At 36.0% G+C, this 24118-nt stretch overlaps 2 protein-coding genes and 1 pseudogene across 2 annotated transcripts; 2 read left to right on the forward strand and 1 right to left on the reverse strand.

Moving 5' to 3' along the window:
- Positions 1 to 6922: 6922 nt before the first annotated feature.
- Positions 6923 to 8919, reverse strand: LOC142179889 (uncharacterized). Its single transcript, XM_075250777.1, has 4 exons — positions 8532 to 8919; positions 8128 to 8393; positions 7751 to 8041; positions 6923 to 7444 (listed from the first exon to the last, which is right to left on the reverse strand). The coding sequence occupies exons 1-4, from the start codon at positions 8917 to 8919 to the stop codon at positions 6923 to 6925; spliced, it is 1467 nt and encodes a 488-aa protein (XP_075106878.1).
- An 810-nt stretch (positions 8920 to 9729) lies between these two features.
- On the forward strand, positions 9730 to 10802 carry LOC142161699 (cysteine-rich repeat secretory protein 38-like). Its single transcript, XM_075250778.1, has 2 exons — positions 9730 to 9803; positions 10130 to 10802. Exons 1-2 carry the CDS (start codon positions 9730 to 9732, stop codon positions 10800 to 10802), a joined length of 747 nt encoding a protein of 248 aa, XP_075106879.1.
- A 1166-nt stretch (positions 10803 to 11968) lies between these two features.
- Positions 11969 to 13995, forward strand: LOC107826434 (cysteine-rich receptor-like protein kinase 10; annotated as a pseudogene).
- Positions 13996 to 24118: the final 10123 nt, after the last annotated feature.

Here is a 24118-nt window from a genome sequence, read left to right on the forward strand (position 1 = left end):
TCAACAAACTTATAAGGATGTTTACAAACTTAGATTCAACACATATTTGACATTTAGATTTATTACACTCAAATTTAGAAAATACTTCTAAATTAATTAACTTCCGCAAGGTTTTATAATTGACATGTCCTAAACGAATATGCCATAAAATATTTGACTCTAATAAATAAGAAGTAGCTGAAATTTTATTAATACTATCAACAACCATTACATTGAGTTTGAAAAGGCCCTCTTTGAGGTAGCCCTTTCCAACATACATTTCATTCTTGCTTACAACAACTTTGTCAGATACAAATATACATTTGAATCCATTCTTAAAAAGTAAAGAAGTTGAAACTAAATTCTTCCTAATAGTAGGAACATGAAGAACGTTGTTGAGTATTAACACCTTGCCAGAAGTCATCTTCAGGAATATCTTCCCATAACCCTCAAACTTGGTTGTTGTAGTATTTCCCATGGAAAGCTCTTATTCGATACCAATAGTAGAGTAAGTCGCAAATGCTTCTTTGATAGCACAAACATGTTGAGTGGCTCTAGAGTTAATCCACTACTCTTTCAGATTTCCAACTAGGTTTCATGAAAGCATTGCATACAGATCATCGATGTCATCATTCTTCTCCACTATGTTGTCCTGCACATTTTTCTTATCCTTTTTTGGGAGACGACAATCCGAGGCTTTGTGACCAGCCTTTCCACAATTGTGGCAGTTGCCCTTGAATTTTTTTTTGTTCTACTCCTTTGTCTGTCTAGAAGAACTCTTCATCTTCTTACGTTTTGGAGTAGTCTCCTCAACGATATTAGCTCCCATAATCGTTAAATTTTTACGAGACTTCTTCTCGGTTGCTTTGTTGTCTTCCTTAATCTTGAGACGAATCACAAGATCTTCCAACTTCATTTCTCTGCTCTTGTGCTTAAGATAGTTTTTGAAATCTATCCACGAAGGAGGCATTTTTCAATCATTACAGCCACTTGAAATGCTTTATTCATAACCATACCTTCAACAATAAGGTCGTAAAAAATAAGTTGAATCTCTTGAACTTGGGTTCCAATAATTTTGTTGTCTATTATTTTATAATCTACAAATTTGGCAACCACAAACTTTTTCAAGCATGCTTGTTCAGTATTGTACTTCTTCTCAAGTGCGTCCCATAGTTCTTTCAAAGTTTTCATAGCACTGTAGACATTGTACAAGTCACCCTCCAAAGCACTTAGGATGTAGTCTTTGCAAAGAAACCTCAACAATCATAAACTTCTCATTGTCCGGTATGTCGGTGACAGGAACTGGAGGGTCTTCACTGGTGAACTTCTGCATACCAAGTGTGGTAAGCCAGAAAAACACCCTTTGCTGCCATCCTTTGAAGGTTGCTCCAGAAAATTTCTCCGATTTCTCGGCCGGTGGCACAACAGTTCGGCTTGACGGGGCAATCATCGTTGCCTCAACAGTCGCTGAAGGATTTCCATTATCAATTGCCATTTCTCACTGTCAACAACAGAAGCGTTCAATTAATGACAAAAAATAGTACAGTAAACAGTACAGTAATTAATGATAAATAGTACGTTTAATAAATAAAAATTAAAGTTTTTATATAATATTTTACAGAAAACGATAAAGTTTTTATATTCTTCAAATCATTTATGAATTTTAATACTCCGATGAAGTTTTTATATCTTCAAATCAGAATGAAAAAATTCAGAAGGAGTAGAAAACCACACAGGTTTTAAAATTCAAAAATAGAATATAGAATATAATATAAAAACTAATTTCCTTACGATTGTTATTGAAATTGTATTGCTATAATAGATAATGAAACAGTTAATTTTTCTGAAATAGAAAACAGAAAATTAACAGCAACAAAATGTCGAAATAATCAACCAGAATTTGAAAAATAATTTCTGAATAAAATCGAGCCCACTGAATGCACAATGTGTCCTTAAGGAAATTATTCCCCTCAAGTACCCGAGGTGCTGGAATATTATTCTCCTAGGATAGAACGATTTAACTCACTAGAGTATTGGTACCAAAAAGGCCGGTGAAATAGCAAACTACTCGAAGGCTGTAAACAACACTAGAATTTTAATTGTGCATAAGAAGGAAAAGAAGCTCAGAAATTTTGTAAGGAGAGATTCATGGACCAAGGCATATTTATATCCATTTTCTAGCACTGTTTCTGAAAAGGTTTGCAGCTTTTGTGGAATAACCATGGCTGTTGGAACAGGTGGGAACATTTTCCATTTGAAATATTCCGAGAAAAAGGATTTAAAATAATCCGGGAAGAAACAGATCAGGTCGCGTCACCGGTCTTGGGTTATTCCGGGTTGAATTATCGTTAATTAATCCGAAGCCGAGCCGAGAGAGCGAGCGACGCCGCGAGACTTACTTTCTTTTCAACCCATTAGACACCAAGAGAAGTGCTTTCTTAATATAAGCACATTCACTTTTATTTCCACCACCAATGAGGGACACTTGCTCTTTCCAAAGCAAAATGGAGCTCATTTTCCCTCCACTTTCTTCCTTCCATTTCTCATTCACTAATCTTTTAATCCCAACATATATTGTGTGTGTTTGGTATAACGAAAATATTTTTCGTGAAAAATATTTTCCAAAAAAATATTTTTCACGGAAAACAACTAGTAATTTTACTCATTTTCCTGTATTTGGTACGCAAATTAAGGAAAATAACTTCTCAAGAGTATTGATAAATAATTTAGATACAATAAATATGAAACCATAAACATTCGAACCAACAACCTTCCAAACCCACAAATTTCATAAACTTTCGAACCAGTAAACTCTATTACTTTTAAACCCGTAAACTTCCAAACACATAAATCGTCGAACTCATAACTTTGGAGCTCGTAAAATTTCAAACCTGTAAACTAAAAAATGAAAAAACCATAATTGAAATATAAAATAAAAATAAAAATTACTGGGGGGGGGGGGGGAGGGGGGAGCGGGGGGGGTCTTTGGCGTGGTGCAGAAAAACGAAAAAATAATAATAGAAAACTAAAAATACAAAAACAAAAAAAAGTAAAAAATAATAAATAAAAAAATTTGGGGGGGGGGGGTGGCTCTGGGGCCCTGTAGGAAAAAAATACAGAAAATTAAAAATACGAAAAAAAAAATAATTAGAGAGGGGGATTAGCAGGGTGGGTGATGACGGAAAAGAAAAAAAAACTGAAACATGAAAAAAAGCTTTTTTGGAGGGGGTGGGAGAGGTGGGGTAGGGGAGAGAAAGGGGAGGAAGTTGGGGTTAGTTGTGAGAGTAGGTGGAGTTTTTGGAAAATAATTTACTAATTTATTTTAGGAAAGTCATTTTTTTCCAATTTTAAAAATATATGATATCTAGAAAAGTATTTTTCAAATTATTTTATGCAACCAAACAACGAAAAATGAGAAAACTATTTTCCCATTGTAACATTTCACTTTCTCGCACTATTACAAGCACGTGTAATCTTTGAGACTGGTCATCTCAGGCAATTGAACACTACACACATAAAGGACACAAATACCCATACGAATAGTAAGAGAAAAATTCAAGAGAAATATACAAAGCTATTTAGTAGAACTTCATACATATTGAGCAAGAAATGAACTATCTACGAGTTTTTTTATACAGCTCGAGGGAAAAAAAAGTTCATTGGACCCATTAATAGAACACCTGGCAGTCAGTTAAACAAGAAACAAACTATTCCCTCAATTTTACTTTATGTTGTAATATTTAATTAATTGAGTACAAAATTTAAGGAAAAAAAACTTATTAAATTTGTAGCCTAAAATACAACAACAACATACCCAGTATTTTCCACACTGTGGGGTCTCGGGAGGGTAGTGTGTACATAGACCTTACCCTTACCTTGTGAGGATAGAGACACTGTTATGAACACTCTAGACTACCTACTCTACTACCCTAATACTCGACCCCCATACCTTCCTATCAAGGGTCATGAATTATTTTACGGTTATTTCATAATATTTCATAAATATTTTACGGTTATGAATTATTACTTTAAGGTAAAATTAAAATTTTAAGATTAAATTATTTTCTAATATATAAATATGAGTATCTTTTTTCTTTAAAATAGATTAAAAAGAAAAGTCTACCTTATAAAATAGGATAATAGAACGAAACTCCTCGTGACATACACTTTCCTAGTTACTTAGTAGTTGGTATTTGAAGTATGATAATTACATCTAGAAGTTTAAACTGTTTCTGTTAGATTGAAGCACAAGCAGCTATGATGGAAAGAAAAGAAGAAAATCCTAGTTAGGGCGAGAGAGAGATCAGAGAACACCAGACTCTTCGTATGTTTATTATTCTATTATGTTCTTCCATAAAAGAAAAATCTGTATTTATATTTACATCAACTAAAATGTAAAGAATAAAAGAAATGGGAAGTGAAATGGTAGTGGGCCGGGTATCCGGTTATTTTCTCATTTTTGCTGGGCTGGGCCCTTTCTTTTTGTTAAAATGGCTGAGTCCATATCAATGTTAACACCCTCCTTCAAACTGGAGGGCGGAAACACACCAAGCTTACCAAGAATGCCGTGATGAAGCTGTCCAAATAGAGCCTTGGTCATAATATCACCCAACTGGTTAGTACTAGAAACAAAATGTAAAGAGATAAACTCAGAGTTCAAACACTCACGAACATAATGGCAATCAATCTCAATATGCTTTGTACGCTCATGAAAGATTGTATTTCTGGTAATGTGAAGGGCAGTCTGACTATCACAATGGATTGGGACAGGAGAACAAATATGAAGGCCAAGATCCCTAAGGAGTCTGACCAACCAAGAAACTTCAGCAGTAACCTTCCTTAGGGCCCTGTATTCAGCCTCAGCTGAAGACAAGGAAATTGTGGGTTGTTTCTTACTTTTCCAAGTTATAGGGCTCCCACCAAGTATCACATAAAACCCAGTAACTGATTTGCGAGAGATAGCACAAGATGCCCAATCAGAGTCAGAATAAGCCACAAGAGACAAGTCAGGTGAATTGGAAAGAAGCACACCCTGCGAAGGAGCAACCATCAAATATCTGAGAACATGTAAGCTAGCCATCATGTGAGAAACACGAGGTTTCTGAAGGAACTGGCTCAAATGTTGGACAGAAAAGGAAATATCTGGCCTAGTGTACTGCAGGAAATTGAGCTTGCCAATTAGTCTTCTGTACAGACTAGGATCAGGAAGTGGATCACCCATATCTATAGTCAGCTTGACAGAAGGGTCCAAAGGAGTTACAACAGCAAAAAAATAATTGCAGTTGAACTCAGCAAGAAGATTAGAGGTGTATTTATGTTGACTCGTGACATAACCCTGAGGAGTCTTTGAGATCTCCAGACCTAAGAAATAATGGGCAAAACCCAAATCCTTTATCTTGAACTGAGCATACAAAAAAGATTTCAGAGATTGCATTTCAGTTAGATCATCTCCAGCCAATAAGATATCATCAACATAGATAGCCAATACCACTAGAGATCCAGAAGAAGATTTGGTGAAGAGAGAGTAATCATTGAGACTAGAAATGTAGCCCCTTGAGAGCAAAGCCTCAAACAGTTTTGAAAACTAATATCTGGAAGCTTGCCTAAGGCCATAGAGAGATTTCTTGAGTTTGCAGACTAGATGAGCTGAAGAAGAAGCAGAGCAGACATCAAGACCAGGAGGGATTCTCATATAGACCTCCTCATGGAGATCATCATATAAGAAGACATTGTTGACATCCAGCTGGTACACAGTCCAACCTTTTTTGATGGCAAGAGTGAGGAGACATTTGATGGTGGTGAGTTTGATAACAGGGGAGAAGGTTTCAGTAAAATCTATGCCTTCCCTTTGAGTATCACCTCTAATAACCAACCTAGCTTTGTACCTTTCAATAGACCCATCTGCCCTCTGCTTAATCTTATAAACCCATTTGCAAGAAATAGCCTTTTTATTTTGGGGAAGAGGGACAATGTACCAAGTCTGATTAGCCTAAAGAACATGGAATTCCTTTAGCATGGCCTCTTGCAAGGCAGGATTACCTACAACCTGCTGGTAGAACTGAGGTTCATGTATGTGAGCTTCACTAGAGGAAATCTTGGATTGTGTAGAAGCATGGTTGGAGAGGGCAGAGGAACAGACATTATCCTTAAGGTAAGAGGGTTGAATAACAGTTCTAGTGGACTTTCTTAAAGGAGGAGGTTCAGAAACAATGGTGGTGGAATTAGGAGAGTAAGGAAAGGAAATAGGGGAAACATGAGGATGTGAAGAATAAGGAGCAAGAGGAGAATTGGGGAGAGGATCAGGATGGTTAATAGAGGGAGTAACCACTGGAGGAGGATTTGGGATATCCACAATATTGGGAGGTAACACATTGAAATGGGAATAAGTGGAAGAAGAATAGGAAAAAATATGTTCATGGAATACCACATCTCTAGAATGAAAAATAGAAGAGTTAGATAGATTGAGTAATTTGTAACCTTTCTTGCCATAGGGATATCCTAAGAATATACATGCAATAGCTCTAGATTGAAATTTATCCCTGCATACCTTAGGAGAAGTAGCAAAGCAGAGACAACCAAATGATCTTAAGTGATCATAGGAGGGTGGATGCCCATGAAGTTTTGCAAACAGAGAAAGCTTAAGGAGAAGCGGTGAGGGCATCCTGTTGATAAGGTATGTAGCAGTGAGGAAATATTCCCCCCAAAATTTCAGTGGTAGTTTGGGTTGAAACATTAGGGCTCTTGAGACTTCTAAAAGATATTTGTATTTCCTTTACACAACACCATTTTGTTGTAGAGTATAGGGAATGGAAGTTTGATGTAAAATGCCTTGAGAAGCAAAGAAGCTGATGGCTTCAGAACTACTCCCAAGTTCAAAAATATTATTTGATCAAAAAGTGTGTATTGAGGAGTTGAAGTGAACTTTCACCATAGAAGTGAAAGCTTAAAGAATTGACAAAGCATTACTCTTGGAAGAAAGAAGATGAGTCAAAGTGGCTTTAGTAAAATCATCAACTAAAGTGAGAAAATACCTAAAACCATTATAAGTTTTAGTGTTGTAAGGACCCCAAATGTCAATGTGAACTAGTTGGAAAAGTTTGGTAGAAGAAACAGTACTATCATGAAAGGGAAGTCTTTGTTGTCTAGCCATTGGACAAATTGAACAAATAAAAGATTGTTTAGTAGAGACTTTGTCAGACAAAAAAGAAATAGACTGCATCTTATGAAAAGGCATGTGACCCAATCTTTGATGCCAAAGTAGATCCATCTTATTAACAAGTGAAGTTTGATTACAACTTGGTGGAACATTAGGATGTAAAGGTGCAGGAACAGACTTATTACAAGTTGTATTAACAACATTAGATAGAGAAGAACTTGTGTTGGGGAATAGATCTCCATCTGGATGAAGATAGTAGAGCCTGCCAGCAGCCTTACCAATTACCAGTGGCCTCTTCAGAGAAGGGTCCTGTAGAGAACAATGAAATTTGGTAAGAACTGCTATACAATTCAATTGAGTAATAAGTTGATGAATAGAGATCAAATTGAAATGAAAAGATGGTACTAGAAGGACATTAGGCAAAGTTATATCATGTCTTAGATTCAAGGAACCAGTTGATATAATCTTAACTTTGTATCCATTGGGTAAGGTGACAAGAAATGGTTTATGTAAAGGCACAACATTGTGAAGCAAATATTTGTGTGGAGTTATGTGATTAGTGGTCCCTGAATCCAAGATCCAAGGGTTTGGATCTAATTATGAAGAAGCACATACATAGGAACCTACAGATTCTACAGCATAGGCAGTAAATAAACCTGCAAAATGAGCAAAAGTAGAATCCTCATCTGATTGGATGGTTGGTGCAGCACCAGGAGAGACATGAGCTTGTTGAAATATAGTGAGGAGGTGTTGATACTGCTCCTTTTTGAACCCATGAACTGGAGCAGAGTTACCAGGAGACTGACTGATCCTAGAAGATGATTGAGGATAGGAGACATCACCTTGGACACAAGAAGCAGACTTCTTGCTCTTAGTAAATTTGAAGTCAGGGGAAAACCATGCAGCCTGTAGCATTTTTCCACTGTGTGTCCAGGTTTCTTGCAGTATTTGCATGACACTGTGGACACATTCTTCTTGGGTTCAAAATTTACTTTCTGGGTAAAGTTTTTATTGTTGTTGTATTGAGAAGGATTTACATAGAAAGATGCAGAGTCCCCAGAAAAGTTGGAAATATTGAAAAGAGATTCCTTTTGACTCTCATCCTGTTGAAGAAGGGAGTAAGCCTTGCTTATAGGAGGGAGATGGCTCATCATCGTGATGGCACTCTTGACAGTAGAATAGGATTCATTCAATCCATTCAGAAACTGAAACAATTGTTGGTCCTCTATGAATTTTGGAAGTGCCCCACAAGAGCACACTGGACCAACATAAGAGGAGTTCAGTTCATCCCATAAGCTCCTAAGCTTAGTGAAGTAGGTAGCAATGTTTGATGAACCTTGAGTGGTTGTACTAATTTCACTTTGGATTTGAAGGTACTTTGACTCATTTGACTAACCAAATCTCTCATTAATGTCTTTCCAGACTTCTCTCGTAGTCTTAAGACACATGACACTAGTGGCAATTTCTCTAGACACAGAATTAGTTATCCATGCCTTCACCATGTCATTGCACCTTTTCCAATATGGGTAATAAGGAGAATCTGGTGATGGTTGAGGGACCCTACCATCTAGGAAACCTAACTTGTTCTTTGCAGACAAGGAGGTAAGCATACTGCTTATCCACAGAACAAAACCACAACCACTAAAAGGTACAGACACTAGCTGACTACCAGGACTATCAGACAGATGCACATATAAAGGATGGGATGGGTCAATCGTGAAGGGAGTGAAACCCTCAGAGGTTGTACTACTAGGCGATTCTATATTTTCCATAACACTACCCATAGAGTGAAATTCAAGTTTAGTAAGTTGAAACAAAACTATTATCAACTGAATCAATACAATTTCTACACAAATATGCTACATGCAACATCAGATATATACGATTTCGGAGTTGAACAGGAAAGGTATTACCAGCCTTCTTCTCAAACTCGAAAAAGAAGAGTCTTCTCCGAATATGAAACCCTAAAAAATTGAATCTGAAGGGATCGTTGAAGAAAAATTTGGAAAACCCTAGAAATCAAATCTTCTAGCAATACAAGACGCTTGAAGAAGAAAAATAGGGAAATCCCCAAGTTTTGATGGCAAAATCGACGATTTAGCAGTTGACTTCGATCAACTAGAGACGGAAATGAAACCGTCCAAAACTCTGAGCGAGGGTAACATCGAACTGAAGCTCATGAAGCGAGGAATCATAATTCCGGCTTTGATACCATGTTAGATTGAAGCACAAGCAGCTATGGAGGAAAGAAAAAAAGAAAATCCTAGTTAGGGCGAGAGAGAGATGAGAGAACACCAGACTCTTCATCTGTTTATTATTCTATTATGTTCTTCCATAAAAGAAAAATCTGTATTTATATTTACATCAACTAAAATGTAAAGAATAAAAGAAATGGGAAGTGAAATAGTAGTGGGCCGAGTATCCGGTTATTTTCTCATTTTTGCTGGGCTGGGCCCTTTTCTTTTGTTGAAATGGCTGAGTCCATATCAGTGTTAACAGTTTCAAAGAGTACATATTAAGTTTTTGGTATTTGAAGTGTGTGATAATCACATATTATTGTATCATTATATGTGATACAATAATATTCCAAGCAAATGGAAAAAATTTCTTCTGTTGAGTTGGAATACATGGACTTTGCATCTATAGGTGAAGTAGCCAATTCGCCCTTGTAAGAAGACCTTGACTTGGTGTTGTTGAGTGCGAGTCAACTTCCCTCCTATATACTACTACTCCATTTAGATTGTTAATTCCAATCAATTGGCCAGTACATTAGGATTTAGGAAGACTTGGAAATAATCAAGTATGGCGTCTGCTCTAGCTTTAAGCAGTAGCCGAACAACTCTGATTTTCTTGCTCCTTTCGCTGCTTGTTCTGTCAAACATACTTGTGGGCGTGAAGCCTGAAGAGAGCACCCCCCTGACATACATTTGTCCACACTAGTAACTATACAGAAGGAAGCAAATTTCAGTCAAATCTTAACCGCTTGCTGTACAGAACACTATACAATAACGGTGGCAATTTCATCTATGCAAAAGCCAGTGAAGGAGAAAACCCTGATAAAGTACATGGAGTATTCCTCTGTAGGGGAGACGTTGCACCTAAAGACTGCCAAAACTGCATTGACAAGGCAACTGAGCAGATCTTGAGCGTATGTCATCTCAAGAAACAGGCAATTATATGGTATGATGAGTGTTTGATCCGCTACTCTAATGTATCTTTCGTCTCCACCCTGGACTACTCAGGTGGTTTCATTTTGTATAACACAAAAAACGTTTCACGGCCAGAACAATTTAAGGGGATTTTGGATGCAATGTTTGATAACCTTACCTTTCAAGCTACTTCAGTCAAACCCAACCTTAAATATGCTGCAAATTCTGATGAATTAGAACTGTTTCAGACGTTGTATGGCATGGTGCAGTGTTTACCTGATTTGTCAGCTGCAGATTGTCGCGCTTGCCTGAATCGTGCTCGTTCTGAAATCAGTACTCCACTCTCTGCCATAGTACAACGCGGATGCAGAGTTCTATTTGCAAGCTGCAATATAAGGTATGAGCTATATCCGTTTTTAAATCCAGGTGGACGGGGTCCGGGTCCGGGAGCACCACAGCCATCGACCAGCCAAGGTAACGAGGATAAAGGTAAGTATAAGATCTTCTCTTCTACTTGACAAGTTGCATGCAGTAATTTTATTTCCAGAGGTTGTTTGTGAAGCCAAATTTCCTAAGAAAAGAAAGCAATTTCCCAGAGAATCTATATGGAGGCACCTATTTCCCCTGTCTTTCACATTAAACTAATGGCTTCAAATTCATATAAAAAAGCTTTACAATCCTAATCATATTATACTACATTTGGTCCATTTTAAATGTCTTAAGGCTTTGACACACATAAAGTAAGAAAATCATTTACTAATAACATTAATCATTAAAAGGTTACTTGACTATACTACGCTTTGTCGCCCCTCAAAGTGAAGGGCAATCGTCATGTCTCCAACTTGCAGAATTGAAATGTCACAAAAGAATGAAGAATATGGCTCTTGGCTGGAGAGTGCAGGTTTGACATAAATGTCGATAATGTTCTCTAAATTTAGCTGTTTGACAATGAGTTGCATAGTCCCTTCACCATTTCAGAAAATTGTACCTAAAAATCCTAGTTGTTATTAACATTTACCATTGCATGTGACAGAACTGGCCTCACAAACTTAAGGAAATAGCAGAATGTGATTCTAATTTTGAGTTTTCCCCAATTATCTGAAAAGAGGGGATAGTTCTTCTGAGTAGACATATATTTCTATTTTCTACTAAAAGTCTAGAACTCCGGTTACTGTTTTCATGGTTATAAATTGACATACAAATAGCATCCTAGAACTGCTTGTTAATCTCAGACGCCACTGTTATATAATCTGAATTTGAAGATTGTCTTAAACAATGGACTCTTCTATATCTCAAATTTGTTGTACTAAATAAGTGATGGTCTTTGTTTAATTATCAAGGCATTCTACTCATAAGGTAACAGTTGATTTCAGCATTGAATTTACCAACTATTTTCTATTTTCAGGCGGAAATACCTCGAAGACAAAGCTTATTAGTATCATCATTGGTGTTATAGCACTGTTGGCTGTTGTACTGGCAGGAACTAGTTTTTACCTTGTGAAAAGAAGAAGACGAATAGCTAAAGGTAAAAGGATATTGGCGTTTTGGGCTTAAAAGAAAGTATTTTTTTCAGCTAACCAATCAAAAGTTGAATCTCTACAGAGGGGGATGAAATTAATCAAGAAATTCAATTGCTTAACATGATAGAAGAAACACTTGCTGAAGACTTTTCGAATGATGATTTTCGCTCAGAAAAGCAAGCGAGGTCCAAAGAGTTAAACTAGACCTCATTCGAGCAGCTACTCAAAATTTTTCTGAAGAAAACAAGCTCGGAGAAGGTGGATTTGGTCCAGTGTACAAGGTAGCAGTTCCTATCAATTATCATATTTTCAAACTTATTATCTTAATATAGCCGAGGGTCTTTCGGAAACAGCCTCTCTGCCTTCTTGAAGGTAGGGTAAGGTCTGCGTACATACTACCCTCACCAGACCCCACTTGTGGAATTATACTAGGTTTGTTGTTGTTGTATTATCTTAATATAGTGAATCTAGTTGCTACAGGGGGTCAATTTGTCCATGAATTTTGGGTTATCTGATGTTGTGTATAACATTGCAGGGTACACTAGCCAATGGAATAGCAATTGCAATCAAGAGGCTTTCTACAACATCTGGTCAAGGCCTGAAAGAGTTCAAGAATGAAGTAGTCTTAATTGCCAGGTTACAACACAGAAATCTCGTTAGGCTGTTGGGTTGCTGTTTAGAGGGAAATGAAGCATTGCTTATCTATGAGTTCATGCCCAACAAAAGCTTGGACTTCTTCCTCTTCGGTTTGTCCTTTCCTTATTTGGCCAATCAGTGTACCCCGAAGTAACAACTGTTCACTAACTTCATTCTTTACTTTGTATTTCTAGATTCAAGAGAAAACGAGATTCTGGATTGGAGACAGCGTCTCCACATTATTAAGGGAATAGCCAGGGGAATTCTGTATCTGCACGAGGACTCTCGACTGAGAATCATTCATATGGACCTAAAAGCTAGCAACGTTTTACTGGACAAAGATATGAACCCGAAGATATCAGACTTTGGAATGGCAAAGATGTTTAGCGGAAATCAATGTGAAGCCAATACAAATAGAGTTGTTGGAACCTAGTAAGACTTCTGATTGAGTTTTTCTTCTACCAAAAATTCGACTTTTACATTGTCTGAAATATTTAGAACATTAAGATGTGTCACCTTGTGCCTTAAAGTCCCGCGATCAGAATATCTCAACATAAAGAGCGCAAAGAGGAAGAACTAGCCTGCACATGAGGAGAATGTTGAATACAAATTAAAAAAATAAACGAACGTGTGCTCTTTCTCTAAAACACGCTTTTAGATGAAGTGCTAACATAATTTAAACATATTTCATATTTGAAATTAAAAGCTAGATAGCTAAAGATGATGCAAGAATCTGTTGTTATTGTGTAAAACGACATTATGCTATAAGATTGATGGTCAAAGTACAATATTTACTTGTATCTGCCAATTTTACAGTGGATATATGGCCCCAGAATATGCAATGGAAGGACTCTTTTCTACTAAATCAGATGTTTTCAGCTTTGGAGTTCTAGTGCTTGAGATAATAAGTGGGAGGAAGAACACTGGCTATATTTCTGAACATGGTCAGAGCCTCCTTAATTTTGTAAGTGTATTTCTCTCCATTTTGTGTTTTGAAGTCGGCTAGTTTTTTGTTGTGTCAATTTCAACTTGCATAAATTATCCTGTGATCATCTTGAAAATATAGGCATGGAAATTGTGGTGTGAAGGGCAAGGATTAGAGCTTATGGACCCTGGCTTATCGCAATCCTGTGTGGCAGCTGATATAACAAAATGCATCCATATCGGGTTGCTCTGCGTTCAACAAGATCCAGCAGATAGACCTACCATGTCCTCTGTAGTTTTTATGCTGGAAAATGACCCTCAAACTCTCCCGCAACCATCACAGCCTGCATTTTCTATGTCGTGAGATCAACTGATCAGCCTCGATCTAATGATCAATTGTGTTCGGTTAACGAAGGCACTTTGTCAATTCTATCACCCCGATGATGTTTGAATCTATTGCAGATGATATTCTGACAATTATAGGATGTCAATTCTTCCACAAGCGCTAGTTCCATTTGCAGATAATCATACAAAAATCCGCATTATTTAGTGCATGTATATTTCCTAGTGGATGTTTTGGTTCATACTTCTAAAAATGGGATTATACGCGTGTATAATTTCAAGTTTTAAACTGTCTAAACTTTTACCTGTTACAACTTTGGAAATGCCCAATGGGTATATAGAGAATGGTTCGGGAGAAGGAGAATTTTGTCATTTGGACTTTTATCGAGATACATCTAATTCTTGTATTTAGCATGTAGGGTAAAAGCAAAGGTTGTGGTGGAGATGTAAATACTACTTCACCTTAATCAAATGTCTCCAGTGAGTTCGGCGAATAGAGTTGTATTTTTTTATTTTTTATTTTATTTTTTTTCTTTTCTTACAAAAACTTGTTGCGACCAAACACACTCACGCAAGTATACGTGGTCGTCAAGTAATAAAGTGACTAAAAGTCGGATGTCGAACCCACGAGGACTTATGATTAACTATTAACTAAATTAGACTATCCTAATTATCTAAACAAGAATTAAACCTAAAAATATTTGATTCTAAACTAATTAAATAAAAAAATATAAATAATGAACTTTGAACAAAGAAAGAGCAGATTTTTATGATATCAATGTAATAAAAACGATCTAGGGTTATGGGCTATCTAACAATCCTATTGTATTCTTAAATTGAATGGACCGACTAATTTATCTAGCTTATTGGTTGACAGGGTTAATATTGCTCATAAAAATCTGTCGAGTTCTTACTCGCCTATTCAAGCTAACCTAACGCCTATATGTCTATGGAGTTAGAATCAACAAGAACGCATTTATAATTCCTGTAAATCAACCAAGCAAGGCAATTAGGTATATGTCTATCCTGACCACGAATCCGTTCCCCGATGCCCGAGTTCAAGAACTTGCCCTACTCAATCCTGTATGCAATATAGAATTCTCACTTTCGAGTTCAATTCTAGATTCGTAGATAATATTCAATTGGTGATCAAGCAATCAAATAATTAAGCGCAAGATTGAATAAATAAACTAATATGATAAATCAAGAAGTCAAAATCAATATCCGAATAACAATAGTCATGAAAGAACCACAACCCTAGAACGTGAAGTTTAGTTCCATATAGACATGGTAGCCAAACAACAATTCATACAAAGAAACATAAAGATTACTAAATTTGGTGGGAGAAAGATGAAACTTGATGAATTCCGGCCTCCACAGCTTTGTCGTGGCTTTTTCCCCCTTCCCAATATGTTAGATGACCTAAAGGAGGCGTTTTTGGCTTATATATTACGTACAAAAGTCGTGGGCCAAAGTTTTCATATTCCTAGTCCAAATCAGCTTCAGGGATTGATGCTAAGGTGGATGCGACGCATCCACCTCGTCCTCCATTTCTCAGCTTCACATGCGAGGGTGGATGCGACGCATCCACCTCGTCCTCTACTTCTCAGCTTTGCATGCGAGGGTGGATGCGACGCATCCAACCCTTGTTCCTTCATCTCAGCTTTGCCCAGGTGCGGATGCTATGGCGGATGCTATGGGCCGACTTCACTGCTAAGGGTGCACGAAATCTGATTTTTTTTCTAGATTGGATGCGAATCTCTCTTCCTCTACCTAGAGCACCTTTTTTTCATATTTTTGCACTCCAAACACCCTAATTCACCACACACAACTCAATTAATCATAAAACCAATAATTAAATCATGTTGGGCATTTTAAAGATCAAATTACATCAAAAAGTGGTTAAAATATGGGTAAAGTAATATCAACACATATCGAAATATGCCAAACATCACTACCCCACACTTAAACCTTTGTTCGTCCTCGAACAAACCATCACTATAGTAGACAAAATAAAATTAAGATCTTATCATTCAAAGCACACCACACCTATGACCATGGTCATTTGCCACTATTAGGCTCTAGAATATGCATCATATGCACTTACCTTTATTTGTGTCATTCTTTTAAAAATATTCAAACAAAGACAACATGCTCACAACAATCCTAACCTCAAAAACCGACTCAATGTCACAATGCACTCATGGCTTGAACATCCAACGTCATAGAGAAGTCTAATAACGTTACCTATCCCTCGTGAAACCATGTTCCCTCACAACAAGAACAAGAGAGCGAGTTCAATCCACACATTCGAATCTCATGATCAAATATATTTTAATGACCCACATATATCAAAAAAAAATCGCTCACTCTCACAGAGAAGTCACATGCATGCAATTGGTACCATAGGCTTGCCCTTAATGTAAATCTCTACTAATATAAGCTCGCTCGATCTAAAATTAATTAGGACTTTTTCATGGTTGTAATGTGGGCTAAGGGACGGGTAGGATATATTTTAGGAATAGTGACTCAACCTCCTAAGCACTTTAACACATCACCAAATAACTTAAGCGCAAATTCTTCAACACCATTTCAATTTCAAAAATAATATCATCCCCAACAATATTTCCTCTTTCTTTAAGCACTACTTTAATTCATACCCACTAGCAAGAACAAGACAACAATTTATTCATCTATATTTTTCTTTCTTTTTTTCCAGATTTTTCTCTTCTTTTTTTTTCTTTCAATTTCCGCTAGTGGTGTATTATTTTACAAAATAAGTGCACCCTTCTTTCTTTCATTGGTTCCACTCAAAAATCACTCCACACTTAGTCCCTTCTTACTTCTTTTAGCGCTCATCTAACAATTAAAGTACTTTAAGAGGTAAAAGGATCAAAACAATGTCAATTAAGAATAAAAAGGGTATAGGCTTGTAATGTGGGTACCAAATAACAGGTCTACATGCTCAAAAGGGTTAACTAGGGATAGATTTTATTTGTGATAAGCAATAAGCTCAAAAAGATCAAAGAAAGCCTAAAATCATTTTTCAAACCGAGCATTACCTAAAATTTCGCTTCAACTCACATACCGGGCAAGTTCTAGACACAAGTACAATACATGGACTACACAAAAACCTCATCACACATGGCATATGACTCACTAAGGACGGTCTCATTCCGACTCTCAAATAATACAAGTATTCACGGAGCCACGAGATATTAAGTATTAAACACAAGGTGAACATAAGTCATGTAAACGAGACATAGGCGCAACAAAACATGCTATCCAATTTAATAAGGCATCATCAATAAATTCAAATCATACAGAAGATACTACACATGCCAAAGCATAAATATGTTACTATCAAACAAGTCAAGGGCACCTAGGTTCATCATTCTTGCTCCTTTTATTCCCTAAATTTCTAATCTACTCGGAAAGAAAAAAGCTACTCGGTTCAAACTACATCCCATAGAAAAGAATCGAGGCACAAAGAAAAACCACAGGGGATTATTACTACCTAAAGAAAGCTAAAAGACATATTTTGAATTTTTGTTTAGACTTTAATCCCTCAAGAAAACTGTCTAGGAGATCAATCGTCGGGAAAAGTCCAATTTTTCTACTTTTTTTGTTTTTTTTTTTCCTCACAAAAGCTACTACACTTAAGAATGAGTACTACAACTAAGCTAAAATAGCACAGAAACTCATCCAAACGATCTCCTCACCCCACACTTAAAATTTTGCAATGTCCTCAATTCATACTATAAATAATAAGAGGGTAAACGAGATTCCCTGGTAGGCCAAAGGCCGAAGTAATAGCGGCTCACCAGGTACTCAGACTTTCCCCAGGCATCGTCCTTTGTGTGGGTACCCCACACTTAGTCCTCACCATCTAGCTCGCTTTTGCACTCTTCTAATGGCTTTGCTTCCTATGCTCATAATCCTACAAAATAATAAAAATAAAATAAAATAAAAAGTAAACAAAAATAAAAGAAAGCAGTAAAGCTGAGTTGCCTCCCAACAAGCGCCTGATTTAACGTAGCGGCACGACATGAATCACTTTTTGCCTCCACCTCGAACTTATGAATTGAGCCCCTAACATGGCATCCAGTTTGCGGCTATGCTCCAGTGGTGGGGCTACAATGATAACCAAGCCAAGTAATAAATTTTTCACTCTACACTTCTCGGCCTTTAGATGAGGAATGTATTTTTTGCTTTTTGGCATGACAAATTCAAGAATACAAGCACTCTCATCCTCACTCTTTGACTCCCCCATAGGCTCAGATGGCTTGATTACTATCTTACTATCTAAACACAATGTGGAAAAATGATTGGAATGAGGACCAATACGCCCTAACTCTAGAATTGTATTACTCTTTATATCCTCATATTTACATACACAAGAATCTTCAAATATAACATTATCTACTTCCTCACATGACTCTAGTGTACTTTTCTCAATATGGGCATCATCAACAAAAATATGCTCGAGTGATTGGCTCTCCACTTTTAGCTCCTCAATTTGGCGTATAAACTCATTTTCAGCTTTACACAACTCATTACTGTTTTGTTGGGCGTTAGACGCATCAACATTTGTATTCAATTGAGCCTCTAAGTCGTGAATAGTAGTGCCAAATTTATCGATCTCTTGTCCCAATTTGGCTCTTTCTTCTATAAAGTATCTCATCTCATTTGTAATTTCCTCACGTTGAGCCTCATATATTTCTAATCTTTCGGATTGTTCCACCAGCGACATATGGCTCAAAATCTCCACTTTTTCAAAATTATCTTCCTGCCGGTACTCGCTCTCTTCATTCAATTCTTCCATATTGGCCTTCATTCTTGTGATTGCTGCCCTCATTCTTTTCATATCTTTTTTGAGTTCATCCTGTTGCTCTGCTACTTGCCTCAGAATATCCCTAATATATGCATCAGGCTCCATATCCTGCACTTCATTTCCCCTATCAAACTCAGAAACATCATTAGAAAGATCATAATAAGGGCTCAGAGAAGGATGAACAAGATTAGGACAACCATCCCAATGGCCATCTTGACCACCACACATATTACAAATATTCCACTCAAAGGATTGAGATTGTGCGCACAAATCGGTCCCGGGAATATTCTGACAATTTTTCCACCAGTGGGGTCCTCCACAATATGGACAAGGATCATCAAAATAAGAATAACCATCATTCGAATAATTTTCATTCCAAGATGCCATGTTAAAATAAATAACAAATACTAACTAAACTAAAAAAATTGAATAGATAAAAAAAATGTCTAATCTAGAAAAATAGCTAATTTCTAAGTCCCCGGCAACGGCGCCAAAAACTTGTTGCGACCAAACATACTCACGCAAGTATACGTGGTCGTCAAGTAATAAAGTGACTAAAAGTCGGATGTTGAACCCACGAGGACTTATGATTAACTATTAACAAAATTAGACTATCCTAATTATCTAAACAAGAATTAAACCTAAAAATATTTGATTCTAAACTAATTAAATAAAAAAATATAAATAATAAACTTTGAACAAAGAAAGAGTAGATTTTTATGATATCAATATAATGAAAACGATCTAGGGTTATGGGCTATCTAACAATCCTATTGTATTCTTAAATTGAATGGACCGACTAATTTATCTAGCTTATTGGTTGACAGGGTTAATATTGCTCATAAAAATCTGTCGAGTTCTTACTCGCCTATTCAAGCTAACCTAACGCCTATATGTCTATGGAGTTAGAATCAACAAGAACGCATTTATAATTCCTGTAAATCAACCAAGCAAGGCAATTAGGTATATGTCTATCCTGACCACGAATCCGTTCCCCGATGCCCGAGTTCAAGAACTTGCCCTACTCAATCCTGTATGCAATATAGAATTCTCACTTTCGAGTTCAATTCTAGATTCGTAGATAATATTCAATTGGTGATCAAGCAATCAAATAATTAAGCGCCAGATTGAATAAATAAACTAATATGATAAATCAAGAAGTCAAAATCAATATCCGAATAACAATAGTCATGAAAGAACTACAACCCTAGAACGTGAAGTTTAGCTCTATATAGACATGGTAGCCAAACAACAATTCATACAAAGAAACATAAAGATTACTAAATTTGGTGGGAGAAAGATGGAACTTGATGAATTCCGGCCTCCACAACTTTGTCGTGGCTTTTTCCCCCTTCCCAATATGTTAGATGACCTAAAGAGGCGTTTTTGGCTTATATATTGCGTACAAAAGTCGTGGGCCAAAGTTCTCATATTCCTAGTCCAAATCAGCTTCAGGGATTGATGCTAAGGTGGATGCGACGCATCCACCTCGTCCTCCATTTCTCAGCTTCACATGCGAGGGTGGATGCGACACATCTACCTCGTCCTCTACTTCTCAACTTTGCATGCGAGGGTGGATGCGACGCATCCAACCCTTGTTCCTCCATCTCAGCTTTGCCCAGGTGCGGATGCTATGGCGGATGCTATGGGCCGACTTCACTGCTAAGGGTGCACGAGATCTGATTTTTTTCTAGATTGGATGCGAATCTCTCTTCCTCTACCTAGAGCACCTTTTCTTCATATTTTTGCACTCCAAATACCCTAATTCACCACACACAACTCAATTAGTCATAAAACCAATAATTAAATCATGTTGGGCATTTTAAAGATCAAATAACATCAAAAAGCGGTTAAAACATGGGTAAAGTAACATCAACACATATCGAAATATGCCAAACATCAAGCGCGTTACCCCCTAACCTAAAATATTTTGACACGAATCTGGATTAAGCAGTATCGAATATCGGATAGAAATTAAGGGGAAAAAAAGATGGGAACGCATGCCAAAGGAAGAGAAATAGTTTAAATTTATTTTTATTGTACGTATATAACTTTTTTGATTAAACTGATAAGTACTCCACCTATAAATTGTAAGAGTAATTATTATCAGTATAAATAGTAATTTAAGAAAAACGCAATAGCCAACCCTTGCTATTTACTACTATTGAGGCTATCAATCACTACAATGCCTTCTGGCACATAGACTATCCTCACTTTGTCCCACGTGCAGAAATGTGTTCCCCTGCCTAAATCATCTAATAAACCACATGGCCCTTTTTGATCACTGGATCTGAGGGTTCTCTTAATGGAGTATTTGCATTGATATGGATGTAAATTTTTATGTTTTCACTGATATTTTTGAGGTATTTCTTAGTTTCTTGTTCTATAGTTTCATCTAATCTTTATATGTTTAAATACATTGTTTGCACATGGATTGTTGCGCAATTGGATTTACTTTTACTTTAACATCGACTATTTTATAATTTGTGGTTGATTGCGAGGCTTAAACTAAGCTCAATCAAGAAGCTAGCGTGAAATAATCATTAATGGTTTTATGTTTAGCTCAAATTGGACCAAAGAAAATTTGTTTTGAATTTCAATTGATTAATAATTTTGTATGTACTTATATAATTTTGGAATCTTATTTGTGCTTGTTGTTTATACTATAATTAAGTATTCTTACATGACGAAAAGCTTTTAACCTCACAACAAATCTTTGTAAGTAATATTTATTTATATTGATAAGGTTAATTCAAGTTAGTAAGATGTTAACCATGTTTATGCAATAAATTATCTTGGATCTTGTAGTAAGAAACTTTATTTACTAATATTAGTCTCATGGTACGACATGTTTAACTTTTAAAAATTTGATGATCGTCAGGATTCCTGGTACATTAAATTCTGACGAGGGGCTATTTTCCCAAAAAGTTTCTTAACGGAGTAAATCATGGTTTTAAAAAGGCCCAGCCAACATAAATTTCTGCTAAAATGGGGTAAAAATCATAAATAGCTAGATTTACAACTGGTAATTGAAAATAGCTACAATTTCAAAAGTAATCAAAATTTAGCTACGTTTTCGTGTAAAGATAAAATCTGAATAAAAATACCCTTAAAAATTCGGAAAAATTCCAGCATAATATGTTGGAGTTCTAAATTTTTACATACAAGATTCCAGCATAATGTGCTGGAGTTCCAACACAATGCTTGAAGTTTATACGCATGAGCTTCATAATCCAATATATTATAGTGGAACTTTCCATGTTTCAGCAAAACAATGACTATTTTTTAATAATTTTGTTAATGTAGCTATTTTTAATTACCAGTACGAAAAATAGCTAGCACGTGCTATTTTCACGCTAAAATGCCCCTGGTCCCAGTCCTTTTAGGCCCTTACCCCGTAGTCCAGCCCAACCCCAATCGTAAAAATTACATGGGGCGTCCTATTTGGTCGCTCCCTTTTAACTTATACCCGTTTTATTTTTTCGTTTGCATCCGTACCCATTTTTTTTGTTAAAAGCATTTTAAAAAGATGATTTTGCCCTTCAAGACTATTGACAAAACTGTAGACTGCAGGACAACACTTCAGCATGTTTTGGCATGAAGTTTTAGCAAATGAACTAAATAACTTAAGCATGTTTAGTTTGAAATTTTAGCAAATGAACTAAATAACTTAATCATGATAAGTCTGAAGTTTTAGCAAATGAACTAAATAAGTTAAGCATGTTTAGTCTGAAGTTTTAGCAAATGAACTAAATAACTTCAGCATGCATTAGCAAAAACTAATTAGAAAATTACATATTGCAAAACAAAAACTTAAGCATGTTTAGTCTGAAATTTTCGCAAATGAACTAAATAACTTCAGCATGTTTAGTCTGAAGTTTTAGCAAATGAACCACATCCGTACCCATTTTTTTGTTAAAAACGTTTTAAAAAGATAATTTTGCCCTTCAAGACTATTGACAAAACTGTAGACTGCAGGATAACACTTCAGCATGTTTTGGCATGAAATTTTAGCAAATGAACTAAATAACTTAAGCATATTTAGTCTGAAATTTTAGCAAATGAACTAAATAACTTCAGCATGCATTAGCAAAAACTCATTAGAAAATTACATATTGCAAGACAAAAACTTAAGCATGTTTAGTCTGAAGTTTTCGCAAATGAACTAAATAACTTCAGCATGTTTAGTCTGAAATTTTAGCAAATGAACTAAATAACTTAAGCATGTTTAGTCTGAAGTTTTAGCAAATGAACTAAATAACTTAAGTATGTTTAGTCTGAAGTTTTAGCAAATGAGCTAAATAACTTAAGCATATTTAGTCTGAAGTTTTAGCAAATGAACTAAATAACTTAAGCATGTTTAGTTTGAAGTTTTCGCAAATGAACTAAATAACTTCAGCATGTTTAGTATGAAATTTTAGCAAATGAACTAAATAACTTCAGCATGTTTAGACTGAAGTTTTGGATAAAACTCATGACAAAACTGTTGACTGCAGGATAAATAAGTTCAGCATGCATTAGCATGAAGTTTTAGCTTTAATGTAAAACAACTTCAGCTACTACTATAATTGGCTAAAATTTTACACCATCTCGCATGCTAATGAATAATCTCTGGTACTGTAAAACAACATCATCTTCAAAGTTCAAACATTAGCATGCTGCTACGTTTATCAGGGCTTGTTTTACAGTATGCTAATACGAATGAGGTCATCTCCAAAGTAGCATGCTAATGCTAATACTATCAGGGGTGTAATTGTCATATTATTACAGATTTTTTATCAACTGGCTACCAAATCAATAATATTTAAAAATAGAATACAAATTAAAAGGTGGCACAAATATATGGTACGAGTGCAAATCCCCCGCCCCAATCTCCTTACCATCTCGGACCGATGTACAAGTCCATGACAGTCTCGGACCAGCCGCTATGCTGTCCTAGCTAGTATAGTAATAGATACAAGGAGAGTTGGAGAAAAATATTACTCCATCAGTCTCAAATTAACTGTCTTGTTTCTCTTTTACCCGTATTTATGTCTTAAGATATAATCTCTCTTAATTGAATATCTATCATATTTATGTGCTATTTCCATCATCAAGATTAATTATTATTAAGGGTAAAATGGAAAAAATATAACATATTTTATCTTGAACTTCTAAAATGATAAATAATTTGATACCACTATATTTAGAAAGCACGACATATTATTTCAATGGACACATTACAAAACCTCTTTTTACCCCCCAAGAACAAATAACGCCCTTCTTTTTTCTTTCAGCAGAAGGAAATAAAAAGTTTTGAGGTATAAGAGAAAATTATCCATACATAAAACTATGTATTACTAAATACTAATCACTAATAATTCGGTCAGAAGCCAATAAACCGAATGCTACATTAGGCAATTATATAATTAAATCCTTAATACATGTACATATCCTAGCTGCGTTACTCTCTAACTCTATAATGCTTTCTACCTTTTGCTTCTTCCTCTAATTTTTTCTCAATCATTTTTCCTTTTTGTAGCTAATTGCGTTTAGGTAATCATAGTTTGGTTAAAATAGAAGGGAAAGAGATTTATTT

The sequence above is a fragment of the Nicotiana tabacum genome, chromosome 4 (assembly GCF_000715075.1).
Source record: "Nicotiana tabacum cultivar K326 chromosome 4, ASM71507v2, whole genome shotgun sequence".
Taxonomy (NCBI): Eukaryota; Viridiplantae; Streptophyta; class Magnoliopsida; order Solanales; family Solanaceae; genus Nicotiana; species Nicotiana tabacum.

What these genes read in the sequence shown, in the direction of transcription:
- LOC142179889 (XM_075250777.1), bottom strand. Translation starts at nt 8,919, where the DNA reads ATGGGTAGTGTTATGGAAAATATAGAATCGCCTAGTAGTACAACCTCT. An exon ending in ATAAAAACTTTACCCAGAAA is followed by an intron (nt 8,042 to 8,127) that starts GTAAATTTTGAA and finishes AAAATGCTACAG; the next exon opens with GCTGCATGGTTTTCCCCTGA. An exon ending in TAGAATCTGTAGGTTCCTAT is followed by an intron (nt 7,445 to 7,750) that starts GTATGTGCTTCT and finishes TGTTCTCTACAG; the next exon opens with GACCCTTCTCTGAAGAGGCC.
- LOC142161699 (XM_075250778.1), top strand. Translation starts at nt 9,730, where the DNA reads ATGGAAAAAATTTCTTCTGTTGAGTTGGAATACATGGACTTTGCATCT. An exon ending in GAAGTAGCCAATTCGCCCTT is followed by an intron (nt 9,804 to 10,129) that starts GTAAGAAGACCT and finishes CTTGCTGTACAG; the next exon opens with AACACTATACAATAACGGTG.